Source organism: Genypterus blacodes, unplaced genomic scaffold (assembly GCF_046128005.1).
Source record: "Genypterus blacodes isolate CSIRO-AG114 ecotype Tasmania unplaced genomic scaffold, CSIRO-AGI_Gbla_v1 ptg000036l_1, whole genome shotgun sequence".
NCBI lineage: Eukaryota > Metazoa > Chordata > Actinopteri > Ophidiiformes > Ophidiidae > Genypterus > Genypterus blacodes.
In genome coordinates, this window is record NW_027466849.1 from 1048337 (window position 1) to 1066103 (window position 17767).

The window sequence follows — 17767 nt, forward strand, 5'->3', positions numbered from 1 at the left end:
ATTCAATTGGCTGGGTCTCTGGTGGGTTGGGTCTGGGTCTTCATAACTAAAAATCACAATGAAGAATCCTCAAATCTTTATCTATATAATGATCAAATGATCATGCAGTTCTATAGACACGTGCTGTGTCATGGCTGTGATTCACGTCACGTGTGAGTTTAGAGTTTTTCCCACAGATTAAAATGCACAAAACAAAAAAGCAGACAGCACCTCAAACAAATAAAAATCCCTCTTCTGCTGAGCTCAGAACATTTCACCTGTTCACACAAATTGCCTTAAACTGTTGTCCAGCAATGACCCCGCCCCCCACTGTGAGGGTGAGCTCGTCCCGCTCACATCAGAGACCTGATGACCTCCTGACCCGCTGACCTCCTCAGCAGGACATCAGACTGAAGCACTTAGCAGTCCCATCTACGTTCTCGATTTATAACTGATCTTTTTTTCTGCATTTTAATTTTCAACCGATTTTTATTGAAAGAAAAAGACTTGAAATGCGTTTCAAAAATACCAAACTCCACATGACAGATTTTTTTTTTTTATCAAACGCAAACCATAATGAAAACTCCATTCAGGTTCATTGTTTATGATGATAATGTTTATTGGTTGGAACTTTTGTCCACATTTCAGCAGATCAAATCTAAAAATCATGATTCATATAAAATCAAAAGAAATTCACTTGGTGTCATTGCTTTGTGCGATAGAAGAGAAGAAGAAGCGGAAAAATCATGTCAGAGTTTTTTTATCTAGAATTGTACTTATTATTTAGATTATTTATTAATGTGCAGTGCCTGAACATATAAACCCACCACCTCCTTATAGCTGTAGTTAATCCATCACAGAATACAGGAAAACTGACCTGAATCTTTCACTAGTGCTACATCTGATGCAGTGAAATACAGTAGCAGTTTTAAAGTGATTTAATTTAATTTAATTTTTCTTTATTTTCTTTTCTTTTCTTTTCTTTTCTTTTCTTTTCTTTTCTTATTTCTATTCTATTCTATTCTATTCTATTCTATTCTATTCTATGCTATTTTTATTTTTGTTTTTCTATATTTTGTTTTTCTATAGAATCTTTCAAATCATTTTGTTACATGTTACATATTTTCAAGTAGCAACAATTTCTGCTTAACTAAAGGCAAACTCCTACAATCATAATATCAAAATAAAAGCGTTGTGATTTCCTCTTTAAGGGCCCCATCACTGAGTTTTGGTCTTGAGAACAGATTAGGTCCAAAGCTAAAACTAGTTTTAGAGAAACATAGACAAAAGGCCCTTCATGCAATGTTGAACATGAAAAAAATCCAAATCTGTATCTGCATCCCAAATCCAGATCTTCATCCAAACTCAGTCAGCTCGTTCTTGACTCAAAGTGACAAAGACAAACTTTGTCACTTTGTTTTGAGTCACATGACTGTTTTCATACCTTTCAGAAATATGAAGGTATTCATTTATACTGCTTTTATTTGTATAAGTGCTTAGCACTGTGGTGCATACAACAACAACTCTCTAAAAAAGGTTTTACTCAGTATTTCCATCCCCTCAGGATTTCATGATTTTCTTCGTGATTTTTGCCAACAAAACCTCTGACTTAGCGCCAGTATTTTGTGGCAAATTTTGCATTTTTCCTCTTAATCACAACTTTTACACAATTTATTCACAAATTAATACATTTAAACATACTTTAAATCTGCATGATGAACAAACACAAACTTTATGCATAGAACAAACATTATGTTCTTGTGTCACTCAGCATTACAACTACTACATTCTAATCATCATCTAACATTAAAATCATGAAAATCATGGAGACATTTACATTTTTCACAAGTATTTTTCCTTAACCTTAACAATAAAAATGATAGAATAAAAGTAATACTTCTTATTATAATAATATTAATAATAATAATAATAATACATTATAATAATATATTATATTCATATTTGCACATCGAATGTCAACCTCATGTTTAGTGCATTTTATATCAATGCAGTCCTCATTACAAAATTACAACATTAACATTATCTTATTGAATGAAAGCGTGAGTGTGTGTGAATGTGTGTGAGAACAGAAGAACTTAACTGTGTTTATTTAACACCAGACTCATTACCAGTGATGGACTTTATTGCCTCTTTAGTGCTTTCACACACACACACACACACACACACACACACACACACACACACACACACACACACACACACACACACACACACACACAGACAGACACACACACACAGACACACACACACACACACACACACACACACACACACACACCACACCCCTTAGTGTATTGGTTATACACAGCTCAGCCCCGCCTCCTCTCTGACTGCTTTAAAAAGACAAACTGAGCTGCAGGAGTTGAAGCTGCACAGACTGGCCCTTTAAACTCACAGCCTGACATAACCTCAGGCTTTCTAAAGAAACAATTTCCTTTTTCACCCACTTTAATTAGTTGACATCAGGCTTTTGGGAGACTTTTCCTTTCCCTCTCATTTTCCCTATCAGTCATCAAAGTGTCTTCCCAGGAGGCTTTTCCTCTTTTATCTTGTATTCTTTCATTTCACGGTCACACTTTCCCTCATGGATCTGCCAGATCTTCCATTCCTTCTCTCCTCTGCTGATGACCTCTATGATGACCCCTGCTTCAACACCAGTGACATGAACTTTTTTGATGACCTGGACACAAGGCTGCTGCACGTTGGCCTGATGAAGTCAGAGGAACATTTTCATCAGCATCATCACACCCCTGTCACTGAGGAAGAGGAGGAGGAGGAGGATGAGCATGTTCGGGCTCCCAGTGGCCTGCACCAGGCGGGCCACTGCCTGCTCTGGGCTTGCAAGGCTTGCAAGAGAAAGACAACACATGCTGACCGAAGGAAGGCTGCTACTATGCGGGAGCGCCGACGACTCAGCAAGGTGAACGATGCCTTTGAGACCCTCAAACGCTGCACGGCCTCCAATCCCAACCAGCGGCTGCCTAAAGTGGATATCCTGCGAAATGCCATCAGCTACATTGAGTCCCTGCAGGAGCTGCTGCGAAGCAACCGAGATGAAAGCTTCTACCCCACAGTGGACCATTTCAGCGGGGACTCAGACACCTCCAGCCCCCGCTCCAACTGTTCTGATGGCACGGTCAGTCTAACAATAGCTGCTAGGGGAGCTAGCTGCAAGTGTGTCCACATGACATGTTTGAAATTGGTGATATTTATTTTTGGCTGGAATTTACAAATACATTTCCACTGCACACAATTTCTAAAATGCATTTAAAAGCAAGTTAAGGTGAAAAGAGGTGGATGGATAAAGACAGAACTGTGCTGAAATCGGCTTTGTAAATTTGAAAATCATGTCAGATGAAACCCATACTTTTCCAAATTTGGAACGCATTTTGAAATGAGAAGTTCATAAAAGGGTAGATGGAATTACGGAACTATAAGAAGTGACCTGCTGTTTACACTATAAAGATCACCTCTTTTGTTGGGAAGTGAAGTTAGTTAGTTACTTTTATGAATGAGCAGACTTGCACAATGATATATTTAAAATGTGAAATGGAGAGTAGAACACAGCTGTGCTATATGGCGTACACATTTATTTGTTGGTTGGCAAGTGGCTCAGTGGGTAGTTCTTCCACTTGGGAACCGGAGGGTCGCCGGTTTGAGCCCCTGCCGAGGTGCCCCTGAGCAAGGCACCGAACTCTCAATTGCTTCCCCCTCTGCGAAGGGTGGTAATGTAATGTAAGTTGCTTTGGATAAAAGCGTCTGCCAAATGATCGTAATGTAATGTAATGACTGACTTATCATTATGTTTCCAGGCGGATTTCGGCCCTCTGTGTTCAGCCAGAAGTGAAATCAGTGACGACTTCTACTCCAGCCACACAGCACAAGGTCAGTTTGACATTTCTCCTTTGACTGAAATGATGACTTTTGACCTTATTTATTAATTTTGCTATTTGTTTTTATTGAAGCAAACATTTGACATGACATTGCGCACACAATTGTAGGATATTTTGGAGATAGCATTTATACAGAAAGAGGGGGAAAAGGAGAGAGAGCGATAGAGAGAAAGAAAGACTTTTGACTTTAGATTAACTTATCATATCATAGGATCAGTGTTCCTCAGTATGATCAGATTATTGTTCTCTATACAGTAATATCACCAAGTTGTGTGGTAATTATTATTCTGACAAGCTCTCCTTGACTATATGACATGACTACTCTTTGAACATGAGCAGATCTATTAGTATGATCACTTTCCCACTTTCAATTGTCGTGTTTCATTTAACTGAACAACCAAATTTGTTTCCACAGATTCCAGTGGGAAAGAATCAGTCATTTCCAGTTTGGACTGTTTGTCCAGTATAGTAAAGCGGATCAGCACAGATCAAGCTGTGCCCCTCTCAGCCATCAGCCTGGATCTTCAGGGCCCCGGATCTCCTGAGGACGGCCCCTGCAGGCTGCAGACCCCCTGCTGAGCTATCAATCTATGAGCACACAGGCCTCATGTTCCAAAACCAACTTATTCCCTCTATTTTTAGGGAGAAAAGTCCTTGTGGCCAGAAGAAAAACACTAGAATATTCCCAAAGGGCCTTGAGTTTGTTTCATCAAAGTTTTTAAAAGATGAAGACGAGGATTTGAAGATGTTTAGGAGAACAGAGAAGATCATTTTCTGAATTTCTGTTAAGGAATTGTTACAGAGAAAATGACAGAGGACCACTTTGTACATAGGAGGCGATTTTCATCGTTCACACACACACAAAGAGAAAGAAGAAGATGCTGGTTATTTTGTTGAACGTTTCTGTATTTATTATGAGTGAATGCTATTTTAATAAAAAATATATTTATATTGAATATACATATTGAATGAATTTTGTTCCTGTTAGAATCATTCAACAATTCCCACAAAGTATCAATACTGCTGCCAAGCTGTAATATTTGACTCTCCGATGTTAGCAACACCTTTAAAATGAGAAGTGCGTGTGTGTGTGTGTGTGTGTGTGTGTGTGTGTGTGTGTAAATTATTAAAAAAAATATTTTGTAAAAATTATCAAATTTACGTCTGTGAAACAAACTTTCAGTAGTTTACTGCATCAGTGAGCTTATGGATACATATTGTGATTTATTGACAGACCTACTTTCACACACACAGATTAGACATAAAACTCTGGAGGTTGGATATCATGTTGGACATTTTAATATTTATCTGGACGGTTACATCATATTTACACAAACACAGTGTTGGAAAGGCTTGATTTTTCTTCATTCTTTATTGAGATTTTAGCTTCGTCCAGATAACTTTTCACTCAAGCAGAAACAGGCGGTAAGACGTCAGGTGGTGCTGTGGGGGTCACCGGGGCCTCAGCTTCTGCCGTGGCCGCAGGAGCGAAGCCTCCTGCCCGCTCATTTCCTGCGGCGTGCGGCAGCTCCCTTCTTGCTACTGCAAAGCGCAAAAACAGTCAGAGCTGTAAATGTGTGTGTGTGTGTAACGGAAGAAGGACAGAGTGCAAAACTGATTTTATAAATATTGTACTTTCACAGAAAGCGTGGGTTTTGAGCTGGTTTTTATTTTCCACTTACAGCGCCCTCTAGTATCCAGTTTACAATTACAAACTGTGGCTCAAGATCAACGATGGCCTCTCATCCAATGACATTTAATCTTTTATTTTATTCTATGTTAGTAATTTTTTACAGATAATTTACGATACATTTTAGTTTATGTTATTGTTATTGTAACTGATGCTGCCTTTCATGTGTTTATGTTCGCGACAAATCCATTGTGTGAGAGAAATGTGGCCAAAGGAACGGATTCTGATTCTGTGAACATATTAATAGCAAAGTTTATTCCCACTAACACTAACTTATTTTTCCCTTCAAACTTTTGTTGAAGGGAAATGTCTGAGTGGGCATGCATGCAGGCGTGTGTGTGCGATGGATGATGTCACTCACTGTTTCTGCAGCTCATCGATGCGGTTTCTGAGCGAGGTGACCTGAAAAACAGATGTGTGAATCTGATGATAGTAGACAGGAAGAGGAGGAACATCTCACCTGCACATGTTCAGAATTGTAAGATTTACGTTTATAAGGTGTATGTATGTATGTATGTATGTATGTATGTATGTATGTATGTATGTATGTATGTATGTATGTATGTATGTATGTATGTATGTTTGTATGTATGTTTGTATGTATGTATGTATGTATGTATGTATGTATGTATGTGTGTATGTGTGTATGTATGTATGTATGTATGTATGTATGTATCCACCTTTAATGTTGTTTTGGAACTTTTTCATTCCTTGAGCCTTGATTGGTGGGCAGTTTAGTGTAAAAAAGTGGTGACAGTGTCTTCCTACATTCAAGGATACAGTTTATAAACTTAAGACTAATGAATCAATCTATAGATAAGTTTTCATCAAACTCTCCATATCTTATATTGTAACATTGGTGCTTCTCTGTCCATCACTGACCTCATATTTCTGCCTCTTGAACTTCTCACTGTTGTCGTACTTAATTTCCTCCAGCTTGTACATCCAATCCCAAAGCTCATTCGCCTTTTCCCTGGTTAACACAAAGCAGGAACCAAACATGTATGTTGAGCCATCTTAGTGGAGTCCCTATGATTTTGAATGCCATTTCCCAAGTTTTGTCTACATCTGCTCATGCAACAATATTGGGCTGGTTTCTTATCATGTCAGGATTCCTCCTGTGCATTACCTCAGGTTGGCCTCACTGAAACCATCTAGACTCAGAGGTTTGATTCTCTCGGCCAAGATCTTCTTCTTCTTTTCTCTTTCGGTCTGCTTCTTGCCTCTTTTCGCCTCAACCTAGAATAGCCCAACGAAAAAACAGAACAGAACAACTCCTCTTGTAACAAACTGAATTAGGCATGAAACTTTTTGTTATCCAAGCCCTATTGAAATTGAATTGTACAGTCTTAGTAGAACATGTGTGGTAGGGCCACAGTTAAAAAAATATATATATATACATATATATAAGTGTGAATCTGGATCATGTGAATTGATTGTTTTTAAAAACAATCATTGATAGTTGACATTTGAATACAAAAATCTGAATTTAAATTGGAATCTTAAGAAAAATTGTATTCATACATCTGAAGCTGAACATTGAATTGGAAATGTTTAAAAGAAGTAAGCAAATATTCACACTGACAAAAGGATCCTGTTCTAAGTCTGTTGCAACTTCCAAATTTAATTTCAAAATAAAATCTAGGCCAGTGGTTCCCAAACTTTTTCTGCAGGGCCCCCCTTTTATAGATCAGAATTTTTCGCGATATTGATTGTTCTCTGACTGATATCACAATACAATTGTTTGAGGAAATTCCACTGAAATCTGTATTGCAGCTTTTCAGACATCTTGCCTACCAGCCACCCTGACATCAGCATTGACAGCATCACTATCATCATACCTTCTGCAGGTTGCTGCTGAATCCTGATCCCATGTTGGTCAGCGCACTCTTCTTCTTGGCTTCATCCTCAGCCTTCCTCTGTATATCAGCTTCTTCCTTTCTCTGCTTCTCAGCCTGCCAAATACATTCCAGATGGTCAGAGAGACAGAGATGTCCTGATGTCCACTAACATTTAATATCTGCCTTTGTATGAGAAGCTCCTTTACTGACACATACATCCCTTCTGATAGGCATGTCTTATGTTGGACCAAACAATTATTAGTTAACTAACTGATCATTCAGAGCAGTAAACATAATGTTGTGAGATTCAGTTTAGTTGATTTGTACCCTGGGAAGCTAAACTAACATTGCCCATCTTGTACGGATGGCAATACCTTCTTCAGTGAGCCCTCAATGGGTAGATGTTTCAACATGTTTTAACATTGAGGATGTGACCGAGTCAATCGCTATCACCTGACTACAAAATGTTGTACTTCTTTCTTGGTTTTGTACAAACATGCTGTATAGATGTAAGTTCAGTTCCCATAACACTGCCTCTAGCTTTATCATAACCCTTCTATAATCCTAAAATGTATGATTTGTATGTCATGAGTTCTTTGTGAGACCTTTCAATACTAAATATAGTAAAGCCTTTCCAGGATGATATGCTAATAAACAAGCTAATATCCATACTTCACGTCTGGCCTGCCGCTCTTTGTCCTGCTCAGCACGGGTCCTCTGCTGGTCAGCTCTCTCGGTACGACGCTTCTCCTGAACACACACATACACACACACCGAAAAGTTATCAGCACAAATCAAACTGTGATAGTTTATAGATAGTTGTTCATTTCCTTAAATGATCATTCTGATCTCATTCCAGTTCTGAGCAAACATTGTGATAATTGAACATACAGAAACACCATATCTCACAATTCTCGCCATAAGAGCAATGAGTTCCTCTTCCTCCTTCTTCCTGCACTCAAAGTGAGCATCAATCAGCCCTTGCAGCTCAGCAAGGTCTTTGTTCTGACGTTTCTTCTGAATGTCCTGCAAGTAGCCAACAGACAACCCCCATTACAAATGAGTCAAAGGGTGACTTACCTGTGTTAAACAGTTAATGCAGAAAAGGTTGCTAGTTTCAATGCCCGACTGACTTAGTCTAGGAAGGTGTATATGAAACAGTGTTTTTTCGAATGCATGACCAAGCTGGAGGTTCTGTTACCAGGAATCAAACCCAGCCTGAGCATTTATAACCTGTGCCCTTTTTTGAGTTGTAGTCAAGCCAACTTACATCAAAGTCCACTTTCTCACCCTCAGGCATCTTTGAGGCGCTGGGTCTGATGAAGGAAATAAAGTGCAGTGTCGGAGTATCTTAGGACAAGGGAAGTATCTCACGCTTATATTGTGAAAACACAATAGTCTTTACAAAAAATATTAAATGCACTCACTTGAACTTAGGCTTCTCTTCTGTTTTTCAGCATCAAAATAAAAGAAAGATGAGAGAGGACAAACTGTTAGAGATACAAAGGTGGAAAATATGCAGACTAAATAACGTCTGGTTAATTAGGGGACCATCCACAAGTTATGACCAAGGGCGGCAAGTGGATGATTCATACCTCTAGTAGATCTTTATAATGTAAGTCTCAGTTTTAGCAACATTTTCTATCACAGTGACCTTATCCGTGTGTGTTACATACTGCAATCAGTTTTGCTGCTTCTCATACGGTTCTATAATGCTCAATCGCTGCATTCAGTGATCAATTATTTTCAAATAACAAAAGTTTGATAACGGGCACCTCAACCCTTTATTACATAGGTTGCCTTCGAGTGCTGGTTGGAATGTGGATTCTACGCTGATGCTGTAAAAGGCACAAAGAAGTCACTCTTACCTTATGAGGAAAGACTCAATTTACACAAAAATGGACACAGATGCTCAAAACATCGAAACAGCACTTTTTGTTTGAATTAATATAATATTCACTGGATATGTCAGAAATGTCTATTTTTTGTGAAATGCTTTTTTCATTTCCAATGTACAGTTAGTGCACAGGAATAAGGCCACTGTCTCATAAGGTGTTACCTGATTTGTCTGTTTGACAGTGTTAATTTGTGGTGCATTAGTGTGTAAATCTCACCAGTAAGATCAGAGGTATTTAAGTATTACTCAGGATAAGTATGCTGTGACATTGATCACCAGATAAATCATATAAGTAACATTTTCCGGACATACTTCAATGCACATATTCACAACTGTTTGGTAAGAATTTGACTGTGTAGTCACTGTTATGGTGTGTCATTGCAAAATCAAACAGGATTTTGACAGAACCAGGTTTAGGATTAGCTCTGCTGTTGTTTTTTCGTTGGACATGACCCCCACACACAAAACCCAGACAAAACAACAGGTGGAAAACGCAGGCAAAGCAACAGTGACTCAGCAGGAAATACAAACTACCATCTTGATCGTCGTAGTCCCCTGGCACGACACATTCATGCAAAAAAGAGAAGAAGCACAGATGAGCAATGCGCTGTAACCATGACCCTGTATTTCTGAATCCTTCACCCTGGTCATCCGCATCGCCCGTTTGGCTGACGGAGCCAAACAGGCGATCTGATTAATTCTGCCTTTCTCTAGGGAGGTTGAGTGAAACAGAGTGTCTCACAGCAGACCCCTCTGGGTGTGAAAGCTTCCTTAGCCAATAGGAAAACAGATACAAGTCCAATCAGAAGAACATAGTATAATCCAAGTCAACATACCTTCCTCTTCATCATAGCCGTCTGCATGCAGCAAGCGTCCAAAGCAAGAGCAGAACAGATATCATTAGTGATGGAACCGGGCAGCCTGTTTCTGTACTTTCTATGATGCAGAGCTTGTGAAGCGCATTTATCAGAATGGGGTGTGCATATTCCTATGCTTTTGGAGTCACCACAGAAGTCCCATGGGTTCCCAATTTGGAACCCATGCAGATGTTCCAAATTATTGCTACAGAAGCACAGAAGCACAAAGCCTTCCTAATAAAAAAAAATAAGGTAATAATGCTCTTTTCAACACAGTTATTAATTGAGTAATTGTTTCTACTTTTTGGGAAAATAAGCTCATTTCCTTACTAACAGCATACCGTTGCTTCTATAAGCACATTTACCATTGTATATATGTTTAAATCATATGTTTAAATCATAAAAAACATTTATCAGCGATGCTGATAAGGATAATATAGCTCCAGGGTTTGATTTTTAAATAAATCCTAACTCAGAATGGAAACAGCTCATCAGGGGCTGCTTTTGTCAGCGTGTCAATTGTCCTGATGCGCTGGTAAAAGTGGTTTGTATCTCAGACGGACCATTTCTACCAAGTCCAAGAGGCAACCACAGTTTTTTCATGTGCTTTCACATATTGACAGTAGGTGGCAGCTTTCACTGTAAAAGGTAAAACCATACTGCAAGGAACGATAAGAACTCTAACAGAGTAACCATGGCTGTAAATAATGCAGGCTTTATACCCTTCAAAATGTGCTTTTCAAATGTTTTATGTGGTTGGAAATGAGTTAAGGTTACACATAAAACAAGGGTGTCTATTATTACTCTGCAGGGTACCTTTAGGTTTGTACTCGCCAGTTGGTTTCTAATTTTGCAATGGAATAGAGTGTATGAGCCTGATCATAACAAAGTCAGTGTGTGTAAAGGAAGATGCAGCTGTGTGCACCAAAAGTCTATTTTAAAACAGAAATTCCTTTTGGAGCAGCAAAATCAGAGAGCGCCAGTTGCTGCCAGGGGCGTCCACGGTGACTCTTCATAGTCTTTTGAACAAACTTGATATATCTGTCGAGTTACTAAAGATGTGTGCATCACACTGCAACACCCCATTGTAAATGCTTTAGAGCAATTTTGCCAGTCACATTCTGCATCTGCACACATAAAGACACTGAACATGGACTGAGGGGAGAACAAAGAAAATAGCTTTTACATGACTGAACCCATCATCCATTCTGTCAGCCTTCAACAGAGACATGAGAGTTAGTTTGCATTGATGCAAACCTTGACAATGGTCACTGAGAATCAAATGAGACATGAGCACAGAGAGGAGGCCATGGATGATTCATGTAAGAGTAGCTGATTTTCTTCTTCTCCCTTCAAACATACATATTCATACTCAAAACACACATCTGACATTGAACGAAAATGTGGACAACATCAAAAACAGTTTTGATGTAAAAGATAATTGTGGATATTTTATTCTTTATGGTTTTTCGTTACAGCAAGACTAACATTCTGTCTCACTAGGTGCCCACAGGTTGAGCGTTTTTGATGCCTCACCTGTGACAAAGGAAAGTTTGTCCTGATGATAGTGATAGAGTTTATTGCACCTATTGTGGAAATATGCCATTTTAGGCTAAAGGCAAAATTGTCCAAAATGGAAAAGGGTAGTTCTTTAGAAGTTTAGAGAGCATGATGGTGCTCAATACATTTCATGTCATCTCTCTCTATTATGATTTATCCTTTAGAGGCTGTGGAAGGAGTCATTTTTGAAGACATATCATTAATCTCTGAGGTGTTGTTGAAGGGAAATTCTGACGTGATGATGCAGCTAAATATACTTTAATGACTGCCTTTCTAGGGCTGGATGATGCCTCTCTAGGCAATGATGTGGAATGAATGATGGATATTACTGGATGTCTCTTGTAGACTGTGTAACCTAAAGTGTTTGTGTTGGAGGATTGGTAAGGTCACAAGCCGCAGCCAATATTTGTTTATTTAAAACCTCTAATTCTAAAAGTGCCCAGTAAAATCATGGCCTTATGTCACAATGATTTCCTTGTTTTCCACAGTGGGCAAATCATAATTTAGAGGACAAAGCAGGCGAGTAGAGCAACATGAGTAGAAGTGGCCAAAGCAGGACAACATGTGGGTTTATGATAAAAACATAACAAAACATGAGTTCATAAGGGGATTTTCATCTAAAACCCGCAAATCCTTTACCATTTACATAAATCCATTGCTCCCATCATATGGCAGCTAAGAGGAGTTGCCTTGCATGGAAAGAGCTAAAGGGGGACTAGAAGGAACTAGGAACTTCAAAAACATCACATTAACAAGACAGCGCAGAGTCTTTCAATCTGTGAGGTTTGAAATTGGCACAACTGCACCGTCCACTGCAGCATTTACTGTCTTGGGTATATTCAAAGGATGTGACAAAATCTCTGGGTATACCCTTTCAGTATAATTGGAGTTTCTGCTGTTTCTTTCCGCATCACCTTAATGTAATTTGTTTCAATGTAAAATCAGTAAGTAACTATTCAAAGACAGCTCTGTAAGTTAATTAAAGATCCCTCCAGCAAAAAGGACAGCAGCAACAGAATGATCCATGTATGCCTGACGGGATCACTAGTGAAATCCAACCATAACATATTATTTTACAGACCCTCTATTTAAAGCTATAATTAAATCAATAGCCCAGTATGTTTCCACAAACTAAGCCAGGTGGGGTTGTGCTTTGGTTTGTCTAATGGTGTCTAAGGAGGAGCCCGACACTAGAGAGTAACTGCTATTCTGTTAAAAAGCAGCATGTTCAGGGTCTCCTTTATATTTTGAGAATTGAGAATTCTCACAGTCGATTGCTGTGCTATTTAGCATTGAATGTTAGTGACGTGATGACTCACAGATTTGGCTTATAGATAAAATCATATTTATCACTGCTGGGATGCAAAAGTAAAAATCTACAGAAAAAACTCAAATCAGACTGAAATGTGAAGAATTTGATTATTAACACTCAATGCGCTGACTTTTTTTGCAGCATGTTGACGCTAAAAGAGACCATTTGTCCAACAGAGTAAAGTACTGAATGTCCTGCAGGGGGAAGGTTGAAGGTCTGCCCGTGCCACGTACCTTCCTCCTCCTGAACCACCTCCTGTGGCTCTGGCTCTGGCTCAGGTTCGGGCTCAGGCTCAGGCTCAGGCTCTACATCTGGCTCTGCTTCTACCTGGGCCTCCGCCTCAGGGGCTACTTCTACTTCTACTACCTCCTCCTGGGCTACGGCACGCAGCATGCAGCAGAGGGAGGGTGTTGGAGAAGGCCATTAATGGAGACCACAAACATGACAGAACCATTAGAAACTAAAATTGAGAGATTACTTCAGTTACAGAGAGGATGGATGGGTGAACAACAGCACTGCTGGAGGACAGAGAAAGAGAGAAACAGGTGATGATGAGAGACAGTAATGGTTGACCTTAATCACACAACGGCCATTTTGAACTGTTGGGGTGGCAAACGTTACCTGAAGCAGCTGTTTACAGAGATACAAACTACTAGAGGAAGAACTACTGCTTGCTCAAATCTCTCCTCCTGTTAGAGTGTTTACAATCAATTGCAAACATTGCTATATAAAGATATAAATATCAGAGAAACACCATCTGTGTTGGCCTTGCTCAGCAGTAGATAAGTGTCCAGGCCAGACAATCACATTCATGCGCACAACTGCATTTCAAATTAATTGTCCTAAAAGAAGGTTCATCATGATAAAGACTAAGTCCCATCTGACTGTATTTGAGCCAACAACTTAGTATAGCACTATAGCTTCTTCGAAAGACTTCAACTGACAAAATAATGAAAGAATAGGTTGCTGAACAACCTACAACACTGTGAACAATGTTGTCTTTTTTTAAAGCCACTACATGCCAGTAGGGGACGCAGAAGTTCCCTGTTGCCAGAGCTTCAAGGATTTTCATGCTAGGTATGACAGGAACGCTTCCTGCTCTGATGCTGTCCTGGTGTCTTCATCCTTCTGCTGTCTGCTGTGTGTCCAGCTGAGTCCTCCTCACCTCCTAACAACCTACTTCAACCTATTTCAACCAAAGTCCCATAGATAAGTAGATTACAAACTCCAGTTTTATGATTGTCATCCAGATAGTTTCCCACCTCAAGTGTTGAATATATGGCCGTTGCATGAATGAGGTCAATGACAGGAGCACTGACAGGATGTCACATTGATAAATGATAATGTAAACATGTCACATGCTAAGAAAAAAATGCAGAGCTCAAAGCCCACGCGTATTTTTTTCCTTAACCATGTGCTTTGAAACTTCACTCCTTCAGAAGAAGTCACCTTTAACCTGGAAGTGTTTGAATGACAGCGGGCTGTCTGTCCGTCATTTAAATACATGTATTGATGAAGGTTATGAATAAATAGCTTACAGGTGGTGCAGGTGGTGTGCGTGTGTGTGTGTGTGTGTGTGTGTGTGTGTGTGTGTGTGTGTTTGTGTCAAACATTTCGGGTTAAGGGTGACTACAGGCATTTGGCTAATTAGTACATTTGAGAAAGGCTTTACAAAATGTAACTGAGTCAGTCATCTTTACCTTCCTCGTCTTCAGTTTTTGGCAAAAACAAAGCAGAAACAAACATAAGTCAAAGTTGTTTCATAGCGTACAAAGCACAAACATCCCAACACCTACAGCTGACTTTTACTTTACCTTCTGCACTGTTCCTTTAAGGTGGATTTCCAAATGCATACAGCATATTTGATAGAAATCTTTCAAATTCATCAGCAGTGCATTTGTGTTGTATTGCACTTGAATTTGAAGTCTCTTTCATCAGGTCAGATGCAGAAACACTCAAACACAATACAACATACTCAAATTTCTTTCGAGCCTAGATTTCATCACTCTTTCATCAGGTCAGATGCAGAAACACTCAAACACAATACAACATACTCAAATTTCTTTCGAGCCTAGATTTCATCATTGACCTTTATGAGATGAAATCACAGATACACTAGTCTACATATCTTATCGATGTTTAACCTTGACAGTGGGACTGCAGGTGTGTCCAATGAGAACTTGGGTCTTATTTCTCCTCCAAGTCAATGGGGGATAAACAGCTTTTAAAAGTCAGTTACTGTGTGAGAAATGGACGAAAAGCTATTCAACATTTCATTTAAAAGCAGTGTAACTTGACCTTGCTGTAAGGTGTGTAATAGATCTAAAGTTAGACCCGGCTGAATTGTTGTCACTTACCATCGACGTGCTCCCTGAAACATGAAAGACAAAATATTCAGAGGCCGGACATGATTTTACTGTTGACTCCTCCTTTATTTTAAAAGCCTCAAAATGGAGTCACAACAGACAGACTGCAGTGTGTGTGTTGGTGTCACTTACACATCTTCAATGTCAGACATCACAAGGCAGATTGCACACCTGTGGGGATAGATGAAGAGGTGATGTGTCTTCAAAGGTGGAAAATGTAGCTTAGTCTCAGCAAGGGGAATTTATTTCATAGGTTTTAACAATAATATTCACTCTCTATCCCATTCACTCCCTCTTTAATTTATTACACTATTTGGTAAATGTCACCTGCATTAAATCTATTTTATAAGATGTTTTAATTGATATTCGCCTCACATGGTTGATTTATAAATCAAGTTGATTGACAGGCTCTCTTAGTTGATCAGCCAGATCATCTGAAGTTGTAATCTCTTCAGTTCAAGCATTATAACAAACTTTTTATTTGTCATTAAGTCAATAAGTCAGCTATTTTAAAAACAACGTAGCTTTTGGGGTAACATAATGTTTTTCCCAAAATATAGACAGGCTACATGTCATGTGAGTTTGACTCAATTGATCTCTGTTAAAACTGCTGCCAAACTTTATTCAAAACACAAACTCACAGAACTCTCAAAGCATGCATCACTCTTCACAATGATGCTATACAAGTCTATACAACAAAATGCTACATAGTTTTTCCTTTCATATTGACATTGCACAGACGTTTTGATTATTCTATGTCATTGACAACTTGGTTCACAAAATATTGGATGATGTTTGTTGCAGAAACAAAATTCATATTACTTACATATTTTTCTGGTTATTTGCTCAAACATAACAATAGTTATATTACAGAATATATAGAGGTTGGTAACTAACTACTACTATTATTAGGACTTTATTAAGCTTGGTTGAAACTGAACCACTTTAATTACAAGTAGCTTCAAAGGTTTCAAATATATTTCCCCAACACCGATGAGGAGTGTATTTGGCTGGAATGCCAAAATGAAATGTCACTGAAGTTGACACCACAAATAGATTAAGCCTCAGAGAAGCAATTCATCGTCTATGCCAAGAACTACAGGACGATCAGAAGTCCCTATCCCAGAATGACCTCTTCCTCTCACAGGTGTCCCGTCCTCCTGAGCTGCGGCTCCTGGTAGTGCCTGGCACCACCTCCTCCCTAAACCTCTGCTCCACCATTAGTGTGTCGATGTTAGTAAGTGTGAGTTTTTCATGACTTGCCCAGAGTGTATAATGAAACGTTTGTGGGTTTGGTCCCTATAGAGGCTTTTCTCCTTTTGTGAAAAACACTATCCATTAGCCTGGGTAAGACTGACTGCAACGCATACTCTCAGGTATGTCTGCAGGGCTCAACCAGAGGAAAATGCAGAATCTACTAACAATGTAATTTCCATTGTTTGTTGTCCAGTTAACTAATGAGGCCCTTTAATAAATTTAGCATACCTGAACACACAGACTAAAACGCCAAACTCAAGGCTCCCATATACACAGTCTAATGCAAGAGTGTTCAACCACATAATGTCAGCCAAGACACATTCCTTGTGTGTGAGAACACACTTGGCCACATAAACCTGATTCTGATCGTTGCCAACAAGTTTATGGTAAACAGAGGTGTTGTAGCAGTGAGGTCAGCTGAGACTTGACTCTGGACAGAAAACGCAAACAAGCTGTTATTATTTCATATTCAACTTTAACTTTCGAATTGCTGCCGACGGTATCACGGTCAGTCCCTTACATGCTGTCATTGAGACGTGGACCTGCTTTAGTGGACCAGACAACAACAACAGCTTTCACTATTCTTGTATATTTCTGAATGTGACATCATCCTTAATGCTCCACTGAGCTCGGCAGACATCAGGGCATCATTTCCACACCCATAGGAGCAGCAATCTGCCGTCCTGTGTGGGAGGATTTCTGTTAACTCTACAACTGAATCATACAGTGAGATCATGTTTAATATATACTGTATATATATATAAAGTGCCTTTGGATGACTCCTTCACACTTTGTGGTGGGCACAGCTGCAGAGGACTCAGAGGATTAGGCCTAGATCATATTTCCACCCATCAGCTGAGGCTCGGCGTCCAAATAGCTGCTTTAATCCCCGAGGTCGGTCCCGCGGGAGGATCCTCCATGCATCAACAGCCAATCACCATCAGCTTCCAACAAATGAGCCCTTTGATCGACTTACAGCTGACAGCGGTCTCACCTCTGTGTGTCCAGCATTCACTCAGCCCGCTGCGGTACATACCAACACCTTGTCACTCTGTATATTTAGTGCCGGTTGCTTCATTTCTACAGTATGACCC

The 17767-nt window shown here is 39.4% G+C and overlaps 2 protein-coding genes across 2 annotated transcripts; one reads left to right on the plus strand and one right to left on the minus strand.

The window, feature by feature from the left end:
• The first annotated feature begins 2584 nt into the window (after positions 1 to 2584).
• On the plus strand, positions 2585 to 4472 carry LOC142996079 (myoblast determination protein 1 homolog). The gene is made up of 3 exons (XM_076146969.1): positions 2585 to 3136; positions 3813 to 3885; positions 4309 to 4472. The coding sequence occupies exons 1-3, from the start codon at positions 2585 to 2587 to the stop codon at positions 4470 to 4472; spliced, it is 789 nt and encodes a 262-aa protein (XP_076003084.1).
• A 1468-nt stretch (positions 4473 to 5940) lies between these two features.
• On the minus strand, positions 5941 to 16637 carry LOC142996007 (troponin T, fast skeletal muscle isoforms-like). The gene is made up of 12 exons (XM_076146876.1): positions 16562 to 16637; positions 13284 to 13427; positions 10156 to 10178; positions 9856 to 9868; positions 8852 to 8870; positions 8695 to 8740; positions 8334 to 8450; positions 8097 to 8174; positions 7425 to 7538; positions 6713 to 6822; positions 6466 to 6556; positions 5941 to 5985 (listed from the first exon to the last, which is right to left on the minus strand). Exons 1-12 carry the CDS (start codon positions 16635 to 16637, stop codon positions 5941 to 5943), a joined length of 876 nt encoding a protein of 291 aa, XP_076002991.1.
• Between the last annotated feature and the right edge of the window lie 1130 nt (positions 16638 to 17767).

What these genes read in the sequence shown, in the direction of transcription:
- LOC142996079 (XM_076146969.1), top strand. Translation starts at nt 2,585, where the DNA reads ATGGATCTGCCAGATCTTCCATTCCTTCTCTCCTCTGCTGATGACCTC. An exon ending in CCAACTGTTCTGATGGCACG is followed by an intron (nt 3,137 to 3,812) that starts GTCAGTCTAACA and finishes TTATGTTTCCAG; the next exon opens with GCGGATTTCGGCCCTCTGTG. An exon ending in CTCCAGCCACACAGCACAAG is followed by an intron (nt 3,886 to 4,308) that starts GTCAGTTTGACA and finishes TTGTTTCCACAG; the next exon opens with ATTCCAGTGGGAAAGAATCA.
- LOC142996007 (XM_076146876.1), bottom strand. Translation starts at nt 16,637, where the DNA reads ATGGTGGAGCAGAGGTTTAGGGAGGAGGTGGTGCCAGGCACTACCAGG. An exon ending in GTGAGAAAGTGGACTTTGAT is followed by an intron (nt 8,451 to 8,694) that starts GTAAGTTGGCTT and finishes GGCTACTTGCAG; the next exon opens with GACATTCAGAAGAAACGTCA. An exon ending in AGCGGCAGGCCAGACGTGAA is followed by an intron (nt 7,539 to 8,096) that starts GTATGGATATTA and finishes TGTATTTGGCAG; the next exon opens with GCTGAGAAGCAGAGAAAGGA.